The 17,932-nt window shown below is 37.0% G+C and overlaps 1 protein-coding gene across 1 annotated transcript; it reads left to right on the top strand.

The window, feature by feature from the left end:
* The first annotated feature begins 241 nt into the window (after positions 1–241).
* On the top strand, positions 242–15,945 carry rnf217 (ring finger protein 217). Its single transcript, XM_056765212.1, has 6 exons — positions 242–1,339; positions 9,518–9,748; positions 9,837–10,001; positions 11,688–11,889; positions 12,399–12,470; positions 13,357–15,945. The coding sequence occupies exons 1-6, from the start codon at positions 557–559 to the stop codon at positions 13,434–13,436; spliced, it is 1,533 nt and encodes a 510-aa protein (XP_056621190.1). The 5' UTR covers positions 242–556; the 3' UTR covers positions 13,437–15,945.
* Positions 15,946–17,932: the final 1,987 nt, after the last annotated feature.

Here is a 17,932-nt window from a genome sequence, read left to right as displayed (position 1 = left end):
AGTAATAGTTTGATTTCACCTGACTCAAAGTAGCATGACGCCCGGCAGCGATTTTAGCGATCCTACTATAAAGAAGGTTTACACGTTAACGCTCATGAACGTCAGCGAACGAACGTCAACGCCGCCTGTTTAATATTCATGACCCAAACCTAGGCCATTGGAAGGTTACCAAGCAACGTCAACGCGATCTGATTAATATTCATGAGCCACTCCTAAGCAGTAGTAGGATTCGTAATTTCGCTCGGCAAGCGCTGATAAAACACTCTCGAGATTGTATACCACGTCAAAGTTTTGAAGTAACATGACATCAACTAGGTATAGTTATTTTAAGTCAAGAATTCGTTTTACTTGTGGATTACGTTTAAACATTTCCGGACGGTGACTCGTGTCGCATAGACTCAATAAGAAGAAGCTCCGACAGCAGGGATTTATTTTGGTATCTTAAATGTGGACCCGGAAGTGGTGTAATAGTTACTCTCTCCCTGTATTTAGTTTACGAATTTGAAACAGGACCGTGTGTGTGTTTTAGCACCAATGGAAAGTTGACGGATCGGGAATGGAAGATGACTCTTCCGCGCGCGTGAACGTCACCGAGCGAATGCCCGGTTACGGACGCGACGGGGCATCTCTCCGTGAATCCAGCGGGATACGGAGCACAGATTTCGGCCGAGATGTCCGCAGCGATCCGAAAGTGCCCGCATCCTCCTTATTATTGTCGTCGAAAGATGTTCTGGAGTTTCACAAACACAAACACGAGTCCGTTGGCAACAATAAAGCAAGCAACGAGAGAGAAAGCGTACGAGCCGCGGATATCTTGAGAAGAAATTGTGGAGATCCGGAGAAAGTGGAAACGGGATTTGAGATTGAACCGGAGGAGTCGGATCACGAGAAGGATGAGGAAGGGAAGACATGTAGTGTCAAACCAAACCTGGAGGATCCTGAAGTGGCTGATCCTGATGGGAATCTTAATATTGATTGTAAGAGGGGAGAAGAGCTCAAAGAGCACGTCTATTGTACAGTGTACTGTATTGCCAATGATAACTATAGGATACCTGTCGAGAAAACGTCTGATAATGAAACATCACAGTCACCCTCATCATCCTCAGATGTTTTGGTTTCACTTCCCACCGACTCGGACTTATCTGACCGTGAGCCCTACCCAGTCCCCTATACAGTGTCCGACCTGGTGTCTGGATTAAACAGCTCTTATAACGCCAACAACAGTGTTTCTGTCGTGTTAACGTGTCGCATTTGTCTCGATGACAGACCCATCACGCCGCTACACTGTTGCAAAAAGGCAGTTTGTGAAGAATGCCTGAAAAGATACATCAGCTCTCAGGTATTCGCATCATCCAACTTTATTGCTTCCCCCTTTCTTCTTTTGCTCATTTTTGTGGATGTCTAGTTGTTTGGGTCTGAACCTCTCTATTATGGATGGACGAAAAAACCCCAATGGAAACAATCACACAAGTCTAATGCCTGTAGTGGTTATAATGGGAATTTTATTGATTTTAATGGAAACTGCAATGGCTCTGTTGGTCTCTACTGGTAATGATTACACCATAGAACACATTTAAAGGGATACTTCACCCAGAAATGATAATTCTGTCATCATTTACTCACCTTCGAGTTGTCTCGAATCTGTATACATTTCTTTGCTCTGATGAACACAGAGAAAGATATTTGGAAGAATGATTATAACCAGACGGATTTCCCCCCCAATAAAATGGTAGTCAGAAGTGCCGCAGAACTGTTTGCTGTCCTACATTCTTAAAAATGTCTTTTTTGAGTGTTCAACAGAACAAAATAAATGATTTTTTCCTTCAATGGGAGTCAATGGGGGGCTAGATCGGTTTGGTTATAAGCATTCTTCCAAATATCGTTCTCTGTGTTCATCAGAACAAATACATTTATACAGATTTCGAACATCTCGAAGGTGAGTAAATGATGAAAGAATTAATTTGTTGGGTGAAGTATCCCTTCAAATCCTACTGGCCCAAAATACACAACATAAAATAATGGTTTTGATGGTAAACAGCTGATGGTTTATTATGGCATTTGGGATGGGAAATTTCCCCCCTAAAAAATCATTGAATTTGGTAAACCATGAGTTTAATGTTTACCGTAAACACACTCTACAGTACTACGAATACCATTAAACCAAAACAACATCCTATTTTGCTTAATACACGTCCATAAAACCATTATGACCGTAAAGTTAGGTACTTTTTATTAAGAATTTTAGACGAACGTCTACATTTAGTGGTTCTTGGGCTATCGGTCAATTCCGTGTTTAAAGGGCGTCACACCAGACATGTTATCTTCTTTGTAACGCTGTTATTTTCGCAATCACCCTGATGTTTGTTTCTTAATTGTTTGTCTTCTAAATATAGCACCAGTCTGTTTGTCAATGGAGAGGTTTTCCATTGTGTTTCAAGTTCTCAACCTGTCCCTCTGTTCTAGAGAATTGTTGAATGATCTGTGGTCTGCGATGATAAGTGACCCATGTGACAATCATAGGTGAAAATATGTGACTCCATTTACTCCAAAACAAAGGTGTCATATGTGTTATATTTTTCACCATTCCTAAGTTGGTTCCTTGAACATTCATGACGTTGAATCACCAATCGGGTATTTTTACACTATTGTGTTATGTGAGGTTCTTAGAAAGAGGGTCCAGAGGAAGGTCTTTCTGGCTAACAGCAGTGATTCAGTTGTGCTGTAATTGATTGTTAAATCACCAGCTCAGCTTCTTTCTGCTCTAATTACATTACACGGCTGTTCACTGGAAGGCTTGTGTGCAGTCTGCAGGCAACATAGAAACAATTTACCCCACTGAATGGATGTTATAGACGTAATCGAGTAATGCTAGCCTGTTGCTGCCGTCTTTCCAAATCAGATTTATGGCCCAGTGAATGATGTGGGGGGTCAAGCAGAGGTTGATGTGATGATGATATTCCTTTTTGCTGATTTTGTGGTTTGATGAAGGGGCGGGTCACAATGGTGACACAACCGATGTGTGCGACTAACTAGATTTTGTATGTTTTTAAGAGATTTTAATTAGCATTTTGATAATGTTGCATCTTTAAAGCTCTAGTCTGTAACTTTTCTGAGACGTATAAACTGCAGGTTAGTTTAAGTACTTATCTTCAAGTGGGTTGAAGTCATGGACGTCGGAACGAACATTTTCTGCAAAATGGTACCTGACACAGCTCAACAAATCATTTTATAAGTTCGTTTTCGCAAAAAGTTGGGTTACTATTTTGAACACTGACTTTTACGTACTTGCTCAAAAAAAGATTTTTGTTTAACAAACCCAAAACAAGCCTAATTTTACAGTTACAGTTTACCCCGAAATAAAATTCTGTCATCATAAATGTGTCATAGTGTCAAAAACTGTATACAATCTTTTTCTCTGCAAGACAAAAGAAGATATCTTGAGTAATGTCTCATTGGTTTTTGTCCTTAAAATTGAAGTCAGTAGGGTCCAGTATTGTTTGCTTACCTACGTTCTTCAAAATATCTTCTTTTGTGTTCTGCACAAGCCAGAAAGTCATACATGTTTGGAATAACATTAGGTTAAATAAATGATGGCAGAATTTACATTTTTGGGTGAACTGTCCCTTCAAGACAGATCACTCGGCTAACCTTTAAAGGTCCAGTTTATCAAACTGAGCGCCATCAAGTAAGGCTTTCACAATTATTAAATAATTGTCTCATCGCAATTATTTGACATAATCGCAATTATTTCAGGTAACAGCAATTATTGTAAATCCTTAGAAAAAGGATGATCTGCAGCATTTTATATCCACTAACCTTGATCTTTTTTCATTATTTGAGTTTTATCAGATTTGTAATTTTTGTGTTTATGATTTGCTGATTTGCAGCATCTACACAGCAAGATGACATCATCATCTTCATTTCTAATCTTTTCGGTAAAGACCTTTCAGTCTTTTCTGTTAAGGTCACTCTATAGGGGATGTTACTAGTTATTTTCACAATTCCTAATGTATCTATATTTGATGAATTAAAAAATGAATTGTTATTAATAGTTATAATTGTCTGACTTTAAACAGACAATTAATCACCATAATCGCAATTATTTAATAGACTATTAATCATCAACCAAATTTCATAATCGTGTCAGCCCTTACATCTAGCGGTGAGGTTGCAAAGCAGCAATGTTTAACGGCAAGCCGCGTTTGCACGCAAGACAGTGCTGTGGATGTGCACGATTATTTTGTTTATGTAGCAGCTTGTCGCTTTTTTGGCCACGCCTCCTATTGTTGCAGCGTGCGTTATGCTATTCCTGGGTTTTAAAGGGAGATTACCTGTAAAACCTGTCTTTTTTTAACCCTATCCAATGACACCCATCAAAAGTGAGGTCATGCTAGGTACATGCATAACAATTCAGTTTCTGGTTACAGCCACAGCTGCGTTATGGCTGAAAACAACAGCTTTTCGAACTAATCTTTCCTACCTGAAAACAAATTTAGTAAAGTGCAGTTCAGACGAGTGAATTGAGGTCTCTTCTAATTTAGCACCTGCGTTTTTTCTTTTCGTTGCCAGATTGGAGTCGACTATGTTAGTATAATAATCAGCCTTTTCACATGTTTTCATTGCAAACCTTTGAGGCCTGATATCAAAAGCACGTTAGGTAACAATCCTGCTAAGATATTGCAGCCGGGATGAATGTGGAATATCGGATGAAAGGAATGGGCGATCGGTTAATGTGCACTTTGACTGCATGGAGATGGCGAGAGGTCTGCATAACAAAAGACTTATTTAAATAGCTAATATTTAACTTCACACAGCCAGTGTTTCTCATTTCAGGCCTTTGTGTTGGGCTTGGCACACGGGGCACGCCGTGTAAAGATCAGGTGCCTATGGCAAAGGCGTTTTGGTTTATTCTTAAGGGTTATGTTTCAGAATACTGGCATGTACCGGATCTGTTAGTTAGTGGCTTAAGTGTTAAAGGATACAGTTATAATATTAAGTATGTCATCTGAATACAAAGGTTATTAGGGTGGCATTGTCTTTTAAACTGACTAAAGTGTTTTATCGGATGTCAGCTGTGTTTTTGTGAATAAACAAGAACTCCTGAATCGAGGTAGCAAACAGGATGCAGAATTGTAATTCAAATCTGCTAAAGGGAAATTGAAAACATGTGGCTGCCCAGCATTCATAGAAAAACAATTATGCCATTATTTATTCACTCTTATGTCATTCAAAACCTGTATTTGACTCTGTATGATTTTCCGTCGAACACAAAAGATGTTTTGTGTCCATACAATGGAAGTCAATGAGGGCCAATGTTGTATGGTTATCAACATTCTTCAAATTTTCTTCTTTTGTGTTCTATAGGAGAACGTTAGTTACACAGGTTTGAAATGACGTGAGGGTGAGTAAATGTAAAAAGTGAAAATTTTTGAGTAAACTATTCCTTTAATACACAATGCAAGTGTGACGAGCTCAAAATCAGGACTGTCCATCCGTGAGAGGATTTTCACCCCCGTGGTGGGTGTTCAGTGCTGTTATTGTTCTCCGTGTGTGATTGGTCATTAGCAGAAGGCTGACAGGTGTAAAAAACGCTGGTAAGTTGCCCCAGGGCAGCTCTACTGCTGGCACCAATCAACATCATGTGCTCAGGTAAGGGCTCTCAAGGGAGTGTCAGATCTCATTAGTATCCCAAAGTAAACTCCGTGGAGAGCGGGCTCACAGAATCTAGCCAGCTGTGAGTACAAGACGTCACACGTCATAGATGCGTTCGGGGGCCGTTCCCTCATCATGAGCATTGTTATTTCTGTTGACTAAGACTATTATTGTTAATTGCGCTGGTCGAGTGAAAGGGCGTCAGATAAAATGACTAAAGAAGTTCGGCCTAGTTAGTTCAACCCTGTTGTTGGTGGCATATAGGCACGAAATTCAGAATCTATTGATTTGTGTTTTTTCGTGTCACTCAGCACGACTTTTAATAAGTAGACCGCTTGTACATTTATATATTTATACCTGATATCAAAGGAAGTCGCACATATCTACGGAGTTGGTCAACCAACACCTTACCCAACACCAAACCTCTAAAATACAGCTGCAAAGGCTAATTTTGCAAAAATTCACAAATTTTATGAACTGGCAAAGCAATAATAAAGGGCCACCCTTAACCCCGCCCCTAAACCTAACGTCACAGAGGCAAAGTGAAATCATAATTAAACATACAAATGAGATCGTTGAAATTCACACGAGGGCGCCACTCCATGAAATGGGTAGCATACGAATTCCCATCAGATTGCATTGATAAATATTCACACATATGAAAGATAATGCATATTAGAATATGTTTGATTGAAAGTCGTGCAGAAGTTGTTTGAAGTCAATCTTAAGGATTATAACAAAATGCAGGCACATTTGGTTTGTTTTACTGTCTAGTCATCTTGCTTAAAGGGACAGTTCACCCAAAAGTAAAAATTCGGTCATCATTTACTCACCCTAGTATTGTTCAAAATCTGTATACATTTCTTTGTTTTGATGCACACAGAGAAAGATATTTGGAAGAATGCTTGTCACCAAACAGATCTTGGCCACCATTGCCTACCATAGTAAGAAACATTACAATGATAGTCAAAAGTGCCTCAGAACTGTTTGCTTTTCTACATTCTTACAAATATCTTGTATTGTGTTCAACAGAACAAAGACATTTATAAATAAAACATTTTTCTTACTATGGTAGTCAATAATGGCCAAGAACTGTTTGGTTACAAGCATTCTTCCAAATATCTTTCTCTGTGTTCATCAGAACAAAGAAATTCTACAGATTTGGTACGACTTGTTAAATGATTGAAGTGTTCCTTTAACTCTTATGTGGTGTTTATGTTTTTGTCAAAGGAACTTGCAAGGTTATTTAGATTTATTTATAAGGTAATATTTATTATTTGCATGTATTAAAAAATTGTTTATCTTGTAGAAATATGAATGTATGAGTTTGAAAAAATAAGTATCACAATAGTTTTCGGTAAACAGGAAAATGGACATCAACTACTGTTTAGCCTTCTGACAGGTGCCATCCATTGACTTGCATTGAATGCAAATTATATAAAATTTTTCAAAATATTGTGAGTTTCCTCATCACCGTGGTTTGCATTAACCAAATAATTTAAATAATCCAAAATGTTTTGGATACACAAATGTTAGTGGCTGTGTGTGCTGTCACGTGTTAACGATAATCAATGATCAAAGAAACAATATAACAGTAAATTGCATTATTTATTTTTTCTTGAATATCTTGCACTATGCTGTTGCCTGACATCCCTTTGTGAGTACAGTAGGAGGGATGAGAGTAAATAAGTCCTCTGGATGGAAGCGCTTGGTAATCCTTTCTTCCCAAAGGGGCTCAGCAGAAGCTGGGTGGGAATCAAAAGGCAGAGGGACACGTAATCCTTTCACAGGGGTGGTGCTACAACATGCCCTGAGAGTTGAGGTTTGGTAATTCACAGTTCCCTTGCTACTGTGTCAGCAAGAATGAAATGGATCTCATTAACCTGTTATATCAAGGGATGCACCGATGTAGGTCGCAGATATTAATCGGCCGATATTGGATTCATTTAACACCATCGGTATATCGTCAGTAGCGTGACAAAGGCTGATACCGATGGTCTATAAGGGCCCTATGTTTTCTGTGATGCGGAAAACACAGATGTAAAGTAAAAAACACGGACGGAAAGTACCACTGATTTAAATCTGCGTGTCAATGAGTGTACTGTAGTGGACTTTTTAGCATCTGGTGGACGCGAACCCATTAACTGAATCAGCGCTGCTCTAACAGAGTTAACCATTTCATTTGAGAGAAGCTGCTGTCAAACTTTCCAGCAAGTCGTCAAAAAGAACGTCCGTTGTCAAAATAAAAGTCTAGTTAACCACATGACAAAACTGCTACTAAAAATTTACAAAACTTGTAGTTAAATGTAAGTAGATTTAAAACAGCAAAATAAAAAAACATAAGATGTTAGATATTGGTTCAAATTAACAGTTGTACTCCACAAAAAAAAAGAAAATACAGAATCCAGAAAAATTCAAATGGAATATCCAATGTTTTTCTCTGAGCAAAATAATTACTGTAAATTGCAAACTTATTTAAATTTATTATAGAAATGTTCAATTTTAAGTCAAATTTTAGTTATTGTTTTTAATAAAATCAATATTGGATAGCAAAAATCACCTTTGAAGATTGTCATGTTGTCTTATTGTTTTTTTACCTTAACTTATATTTAAGCACATTTACACTTGTGCCTCTCTTAAAATGTTTAATGGATCCAATTCATGTTCAGTAAAAAAAATCGAATCCAGAAAACTTGCTAATATTGTGTAGTACTATATGCAATTGACCAATATCGGTATCGGAATCGGCCGATAGCCAAAGAAAACCTGTCGGTGCATCCCTAGTCAGATCCCATAATTTCTCCATGAGAAAATTTAATTTACTGATCTGTTTGTCAACAAGCCCATGTGCAAAAGACCCTATGGTTGATTCCTCGGTTACACAATAGCTCAGATCTGTGAATGATTGGAGACGGAGATGTTGGAAGTATCTCAGGTACTGCTTGAACAGTGGCTATTTGAGTTGGTTGTGTACACAGATCGTACCTGTAACCACTGTCCCCTCTCTCGATCACTGACTCAAACCCACATTATCTAAGGCTGACTCTCCATACGTCACCATAGTGATAACCTGAGATTTAATGCTTAAAGGGACAGTTCATCGAAAAATGAAAATTCGGTCATCATTTAAAATCCAGCCTGTCATTTTAAACCTTGTTTGACTTGAAAAAATTTTTTTTAAAGAATGTTGGTAACCAAATAACACTGGCCCCCGTTGTCTTTCATTGTATGGAACCACTGAGACAACTCTTAAAATATTTTCTTTGGTTTTGTAAAAAAATAAGTGTCAATTTTCGAAGTATACATTATAAATAATGACAGACTTTTATTTTTGGGTGAACTCTCTCTCTCTCTTTAAAGTGATACTTCACCCAAAAATTAAATATGGGAGTCAATGGGGGGCAAAATCTTTCTGGTTATGAGCATTCTTCCAAATATCTTTCCCCCTGTTGATCAGAACAAATAAATGTTTACAGATTTGGAACAATGCGAAGGGGAGTAAATGATGACATAATTTTCTTTTTTTGGGTGAAGTATCCCTTTAAAGACCCATTTTCAAACAGGGTGGATTAGATATTTAACTGATAGATGCGCATGAAGAAATGTGAAGGATTAATGCTGTATTTTGACATGAATGCATGTTACGCATCGGTTTAAAGGGAGTTTGTCAACATTTACTCACCGTCATTTTGTTCCAAACCTTTACGACTTTCTTTGTTTAAGAAGATATATTTTGACTACCATTGAAATTCAGTGGTATGCTTGTGAAGCCATCCAAACCTCTTTTTCTGTCATATGGATATCATTTTTGAATGAAGTTCTCCTCGAAGTTCTCACCTTCATTCTGATTTGTGTTCATCTTAAGGTTCACGCGGGTCGGTCGGAATTGGTGTGTCCCATCACAGAGTGCAGTGGATTTTTGGATGAGAGTTTGGTCATTTCGCACCTGAGCAGCGAGGAACTAACAAAATACAAGTATTTTCTGGAGCTCAGCAGACTGGACTCGAGCACTAAACCCTGCCCGCAGTGCAGTCTCTTTACATCACTGAAGGGACACGGCCAACAGACATCCACCAAAACCGAACACAAGTATAAGGTCTGATACCTTTAATGTTTTTTGACTATGTCAGTGGAGTGACGGTGAAAATGATGTTCTTAAAGATGTTTTTAATATTCCTCTGCAGATTCAGTGCACAACGTGCCAGTTTGTCTGGTGTTTTAAATGCCACGCGCCCTGGCACGAAGGTCTGAAGTGTCGAGACTACAAGAAGGGAGACAAACTGTTGCGTAACTGGGCAAGCGTCATCGAACACGGCCAGAGAAATGCTCAAAAGTGCCCACGCTGCAAGGTAAGCAATGTGCTTCATACAACTGGGAATTTCTTTGGTCTTCAAACAGTACAGTATAGATTCAGTAGTAAAAGGGGGTATGTGAAATAAACTGGTGCGTCATGTCCTCCCTTTAAAGCAATAGTTTATTAATAAAAATACTTTTGTGTATGTACTTGGGTTTTTTACTTTTATTGATTTAACTTTGATTAATTCAACCAAATATCTTCATAAATATCTTCTTGAACAAACAATGCCACTCACATCTTGGATGTACTGGAGAACTGTGGGTGAGGGAATTAGTATCTGTTTTGGGTAGAGTTATGCATTCAGGAATGTAAAATAAATTAAAATGACATTTAATTTAATATCATGAAAAGGCACAATTACTGGATGCAATATTTGTGTGCAAGTTTTAATTTATGGCCTCTAAATAACAGCAACAAAAACAGTATAAAAGGAACAAAACACAATAAATAACAGAAATACTAATAAAAAAAAGAAGAAATGAGGATATGGTAAATAATTGACACGCATCCTATTTATAATTTTGGAATCTGGCCCTCAAAGAAAAGAAGTTGAAGGCCCCTGCTCTAGTGACTCTCCATCTCAAATGACATAAGCTAGACGGCTAAGGCGGAGCATGCGTTAACTCCTCCCCTTCAACTGTTAGTCTGCTCCCTGTTTTTATACATCCAGTCATATTGCAGTAAAAAACATGCCACTATTTTTTCTCTTTCGAAATTCAGTTTTACTCGGAAATGCGTCAGAATACGGAAGTAAAAACGTTAGCAACTTCAGGTTCACGGGGACTTTAATATTCATTGCCATCTGAAATGGTACAAAACATTTATTGTTTTTGTCTTTTCTTTTTCTCCTGTCTGTCTTCAATAACATTCTTTGGAAACATGGCGTTCCTGGAAATCATAACACTCGGCTATGGCCAAAGCAATCTTAAATCACATGAATTTTATATGAGGCCCATTTTAGAGGCTGCTTCACTATCATAATTTCAAGAGCTCTTGTTCGTTGAGAAACGCTGTGTCTGGCTCTTCTGTGAGGCATTGATGTTTTCCATCCAGCCATCTACTTTTTAGGACCAATTGAAGTTTGAGTGCTTTGCATAGTGCAAATAGCAGATCCAGATACCTGAGAGCTTAGCCATTATCTTACTATTGAGATCTTCCTCTTCTGAGAATGCCGGTTCTCAGCCCAAAGTCATTATGTGAGCTACAGGCTTTATACTAATATGTGACTCACATTCAGTAAATCTTCCACATTTGAATGCTGGTTTGGCTGGAAATGTAGCCGGCAAGCGAGAATAAATAGTTTAACGGTTAATCTGGTAAATTTGGTCAATTATGGTTAATTTTATAAAGGTTAAAATGGTTAGTCACAATTTTTATCAAAATTATAGTTTTGGTTTTCAATTTAATATCTAAAAATCCCCACAACAGCATTTAGTTGAGAAATTAAAATAGCATTACATTGGATTTCTTAAGACTTCTTAAAATATGTTTTCTACACACATTTTTGGTTTAGGTTTTTTATCTTATGCAAATTTATTCTTTAATATAAGCAAACTATTTGTCATTGTGTTTAAAAAAATTATTCTAGCAAAATTCTCATAACATTGCACTTTTACATTAAATTGTGTATATACTGTGTATCCCTTATATATTCTATATATTCTTTCCTTACTCACAGATCCACATTCAGAAGATGGAGGGCTGTGATCACATGTCTTGCACACAGTGTAACACCAATTTTTGTTACCGATGTGGGGAAAAGTACAGGCACCTGCGATTCTTTGGAGACCACACCTCCAACTTGAGCGTGTTCGGTTGCAAGTACCGCTACCTACCTGAGAAACCCCACCTGCGACGGCTGGTCCGAGGCTCTGTTTGTAGTGAGTGTACACAACACAATATGTTTCAATTCGATAGAGATTTAGTTTATTGTTTGTTTATTATTTCACAACGTCCTGTCTTTATTGTCACATTTAATTCCGACTGCAAGCTCACACATCAGCTTAAATAAATTTGAGTTCGCTCTTGTCTGGTTAGAACTCAAAATAATATTAGTGTAGATGAAAGAACTGTTAAGACAGTTTTAAATAATGCTTGTTTAAATGATCCCTCTGAGACCAGCAGGCTGTACGCCCACAGCGATGCGTTCGGCTCTGATCTGCCTTTAGTTTGCATATCTCTAGCATTGGTCTGTTGTTTGTGAGGTGTCCTTAGGGCAGATCAGTGAACCGTATTATTAGACTCAACCATCCGTACATCAGTGTTTGGTCCACAGGTCAATGTGTTCACAGAAACTGACTTAGAAAAAACAAGAGCACTCCATCCAGTTCTCCTGTAGTCCAGCAGTAGATAAGAGCTGAATATGTGTTTGTTTTTGGTCATTTTATAGTGAGTAAGCTGCTGGTGGCTCCTGTGCTTATCATCCTGGTTGTGATTGTGGGAGCTTTGGCTTTGGTCATAGGTAAGAATCCCAAAATCAGAAGAAAGTAAATAAGTCATTTTTGAATTCAATGTTTAGAACAAATCAGATACCTTTCTCATTGTAAGAGTATAATTTATAATTAACTGTTAACTAATAGTAATATGTAATAATCATTTATTTTCCAGGAAATATCATTATTTTAACAAATTTGCCAAAGTTTTTATATAGTTTTATTTATATACAATCTTTAAACAATACATCTGCACTAAAAAAAAATGTAATCAGCATTTCTAGATGTATTGTGGCCATTCCATTTTAGTGTCTGTTGAATTTCAACCAAGTATCACATTAAAAGTCCTTTTTGAACTTTACTAAGCAAATGTTGTCACATATATGACTGTTGTATTGCTTAAAAGTGAATGTAAACTTATTTTCATTGCGGTATTTTGGTGTGAAAAAATATACATTTTGTTCTGTTATTTTAACCTGTTTATCCAGTTTTCGTGTTCCGCAAATAAATGCAAATAGAAACCTTTTTTTTATTTGGGAGAAATATTGTTAGTAGTTCACAGAATGAAACTAAAATGATGATTTTACAAACACACACACTGTACCTATAAATCCTAAAAAATAAGATTTATTTATACATAATGGTAGTGTTTATTGTAGCATATTTCATTCATTCTGATTTTAATCCTAAAAACAGTGTGTCCACAAACGGTATGAAAAAATCCTCATTGCTGTATTATGACCACTGATCATTGCCATTCAAATAATACCACATTTCAAAAATCTCTTAAAATTAGCTTTGTGATATTCATACTATATTGTATTTTTACACTATCTTGTTAATTTTGGCAAGTAAAGTATGTCTGAAATTCTCTTAATTTGTTTTTACCCTGTTGTTGTGACAACTCCTCCACAGGTCTTTTTGTTCTGCCTGTTTACTACATCTGTAAGAGGAGAAGGAAGAACACACAGGGGTCAGGCCGCTGGCTTTGCTGAGTCAGACATCCTGCTTAGGACCTGCACACACAAACACACATCCCTAATAAAACCCTGGGTGCCAAGAGACGGAAAACTTGCCACCTGCTGTAACAATCACAATGTGAGGTTTTCCTGTTTGCTGCATCTCATGAATTTCCTCAGCACATATCTGTCAGAAGGCAGACGTGAGAACTTTGGCATTGTGATCAAAGACGACATGATCGGAGGTTGTGAATTTGAATTCAGTTTTTTAATTGATTGTAGGATGTGAAATCCCATGTAGCAACATACTGTAAATTATTTTGTGTCTTAAAGTGATTGTTCACCAAAAGTGAACTTTGTTTTTCACTTTCATCTTTTTCCAGACCTTGTGGGAAATATTGCACACTTTCCATAACTGAAAGCTAGTTATATGAGTTTGTAAAACCTTTACATCATGTTAATTTTTGGTCGAACTGTCACTTTAATTTCCGACCTTTAATAATGGCGAGAGGTGAAATAATGTCTGTCACTCTTTACCCTCTCTATCTCTCTCTCTCCCCTCATCTGTGTGCTGTGCCAACATCCGCAGGAATTTGCATGCTCAACAAAACGTGTTTCTGTCTGCTGCACTGTAAAAAACAAAAGACATGCAGCTGTGAGCCAAGGTATATAGGTCACGCAAAACAATACTGAATCATGGAAAGTATTCAAGCTCCAGTTCTGACACCCGCAAATCTAAAGCTATGACCTATGCAGTAGGGTGCAAAAGTTAAAATTGTTCTATTCAACAAAATTATAAATCGGTAAAACAGATGTGTCATCTTTGCTTATGGAAGCATGCACTCAAATTCTCAGGATTTTGCTCTCAGACTTTTGAACCCTACGCGCATGCGTAAACTGTTTCCAGAATGAACCGATAGACTTTTTTATTTCGTTTTTCTCGGATGTGTAATTTAAGGTCCAAAAATTGGATGCTTTGACATTAATTTCTAGATTATTTAAACTTTGCACAGAGACGTAGCCACTGGGGCTGTTGAGACATCATATTGAAGCCCAACAGGCACACCTGCTGTAGTTTTGCACCGTGTTATACATTCATATCCACTGTAATGCATTGCCACGTGTTGGGTTTAGTTGTTACAAAAAAGATTACTGTAGCATGCCAACAAAGATGCTGAAATATATCTTTACACATTAGAAATACTATATTAACTTCATTACATGAAATGATATTTCACCAAAAGGCAAACCCTAAAGCTCCGCTTTCAGTCCAGAGTCCGGCCCACGTTGACTTGATTTGAGCTGGCCATTTAATGCTTAAACAAAGGCTGCGAGAACCAGGAAGCATTGGGGAAAAAAACACTGCCGGAAAGGTTGTAACCATAGCAACCGTGCAGGGTGGCCGGAGGATGAGGAGAATGAGTATTAAAGCATAGAGCAACTTGTGGTCCTGCTGGGCTTATACTCAGGGCGCATTTTGTATAAAATATTATATCTGCATCCGCTTTGAGCGGTTGCCAGTTAGCATTTCAAAGAGGTTATGGATTGGATTTACGAGACAATCATTTAGGACGATGCACTCGGGCTGGAAGTGAACGCCAATGTTACTCTCAGGGAGGATTTTGTCTCAAATGTACACACTGCACTCTTTAAAGCGGATAATCTGTATATACAAAACAGACTTTAGCTAAATAGGGGATACAGTAGGTATGAATGTTAGCTTATTATCATGATTAAGATCATAACTGCTGTTTTAATTTATAAAATTAAAGGTTTGAGTGCCACTACTTTTTTTACCAGACGGTGCCTTTTACAATGGGATTGAACATTATTCTAAGGAACGCTGTGAATGTGTTCCTTTCATATAGTTTGAAAGCACACCCGCTGTGATCGATTTCCAAAGACATTTAATTAATATATTTCTGCAATATTTTGTTCCCTAAATATACTGTAGTATGTGTCTGAATCTGTAGCACAACACCTGTGTTACATCCATGTTTTTATGACAAAAAATGCACAATGTATTTTATTGTTTTTCTTCATTGTTACATTGCTGCTGCCCTTTATGTTCAGACTTACAGAGTCAAGTCAGGCCTGCAGACAGCAAACATATGTCTTTATTATGTTTAATGAAGGATTAAATGGAGCTGCCAAAAATTGGTCTGTTTATTTTAATATATGCAGTGTTTGCAAAGGGTGTTGCTCATGTTATTGAAGGAACAATTCACCCAAAAACTATTTTTGAAAACATTCTGTCTTCATTTCTTCAAAATCTGTACAGATGTCTTTGTTCTGATGAACACAGAGAAAGATATTTGGAAGAATGCTTTTCACCAAACCGTACTTGGCCACCACTGACTGCTGGATTTTAAAGTTAAATTGAACCTCATCTTTTTTCTTTGCTTTTTAACTGTGATTAATTTGTTTTATGTGTCTATCTGTCTATGTTGTATATTATGTTATTTTGTGACTTAAGTGAATGTACAGCACCTTGGTCAACAATTTAGTGGTGCTATATAAATAAAGTTTAAGCTGAAGTACCATAGTAGGAAAAATTGCTTGGTAAATCTCTTCGTTCTGTTGACCAAAAAGAAGATATTTTGAAGAAGTGTCCATATAACTCAACCTGCACTGTTTATGTTTTTGATTTGAATAGTATCCCAAATAATGTGGCTTGTGTGCTTCACTGAAATGCTTACAATGTGCTCACAGTGAATAAAGACATTTAAAAGAATAGTTCACCTACAAAATGAAAATTTGTAGTTATTTACACGTCCTCTTATTATTTCAAACATGTATGACTTTCTTTCTTTTGCAAAACACAAGAAGATATTTAGAAAAATCTTGGTAACAGAAAACTGTTGGTCCATACTGACTTGCATTGGTTTTGTCTCCATACAATAAAAGACAATGCAAAACATTTTTCCAAATATCTTCTTTTGTGTTTTGCAGAAGAAAGAAAAATCACAAAGGTTTACAATGACAGCAGGGTGCGTAAGTGATGACAGATATGTCATTTTGAAGGTGAACCATGCTATTTTATAAAGTCTGTATATATAATTTATTTATTTACACGGGTCTGATAATAATTTCCGTAATTCTGTTGGTTAGCCGAGTTAAAATTTTGTTTTTTTGTCTCTTAGGCAAAACCTTTATGTGAGTGTATGAATTCATGACCTGTTTTTCAATGTGAAGTATGCTTACAGCTTCCACCGTTGAAATTTGCATGTCCAGTGAGATAAAATGCAATGCAAGTCTGACCACACGCGTTCGAGTAAAATTATTATCTTGTTTTATGGTAAACAGAGCTGTGTTGTCCATCTCATTATTTGGTTTGGATGCTGCACTTCCAGCTGTCAGTTGATCCATAAGTTATTGGTTCTCCATCTGGTTATGGATCTGTGCTTCAGGTCCAACATCATTCAGCAGAGATTACAACCTGTGTGCCACGTCTGTTATGAGTTCCTTGTATTTCCTTCTTTGTCCCTCCCTGCTGGAAGTCTCTGATAATGCAAATTTCACTTTGATCAATTTCCTGTCTGTCTAAGCACTTTGTTAGAGTGGTTTGCTGTTTCCTGTGGTCAGCTGACCTACAGACATCCTGTTGACACTATCAACCCTGCTGCTCCACCACTGTATGGGCTTTAATAACAGAGCAGGACAATGATAATGATCATCAATCTCTGCCACTATATCACAGTAACGTTTGAAGAAAACTTTCTCACTTTACTATTATCATTGCTGCTGTTTGGTGGCTGTATATGGATAAATATTTCTGTAACTATGGGCACTATAGACCTTGTTTTATATTGTCCTTTTAAAATACTAATATTTTGAATGATTAATACTATTTTAAACAAAAAATGTATTTGTGTTACTCTTATTTGTTTTTAAAATCACATTTAGTTAAATTTTACTTTAAAACGTGGGTAAAAGTTGATTTTTAAACTGTCCATGACTCAAATAACGCATTAGAATTTTACTAATAGAGCAAAAAGTAAACTTCACTTTTTAAATCTGGTCTGCATATGTATCCATGTGGATTGGATGCTGTTCTTATTGAACCAATGGTTGTGTTGAACAAGTCTGACATCTTGTGGTTGAATCTGAGGATAACAGGAATGGCCAAAACTAAGCATTTAACCTTGTAGCTTATTTTTCTATGTCTTTTAATTGAATAAATAGCATTTTTTCATAAATATTTCTATAGCTACATTTTCACTTAAATGGACATCTGAAGGGGTGGCATTATATATGATGATGCCTTAGTTTCAATTCAATTTTATCTATATTGCACTTTTCATAATGTGGATTGTTCCAAATCAGCTTTACAGGAGAAAAACTGAAAAACACAGAACATGTAAAACACAGCATATTGTATAGTGTTTATATAATAATATAGAAATAATATCTAATAAATGCAGTCTCCCGGTGAGCAAGCCAGCCAACAATGCCCTGTGGCGAGGAACCCAAACCCCAATGATAAGATAATGCCAGATCTGCTCTGATAGTTGTGACTTAAGAAGTTTCAT

The sequence above is a fragment of the Triplophysa dalaica genome, chromosome 13 (genome assembly GCF_015846415.1).
Source record: "Triplophysa dalaica isolate WHDGS20190420 chromosome 13, ASM1584641v1, whole genome shotgun sequence".
Lineage (NCBI taxonomy): Eukaryota > Metazoa > Chordata > Actinopteri > Cypriniformes > Nemacheilidae > Triplophysa > Triplophysa dalaica.
This window is presented reverse-complemented; position numbering and strand designations above follow the sequence as displayed.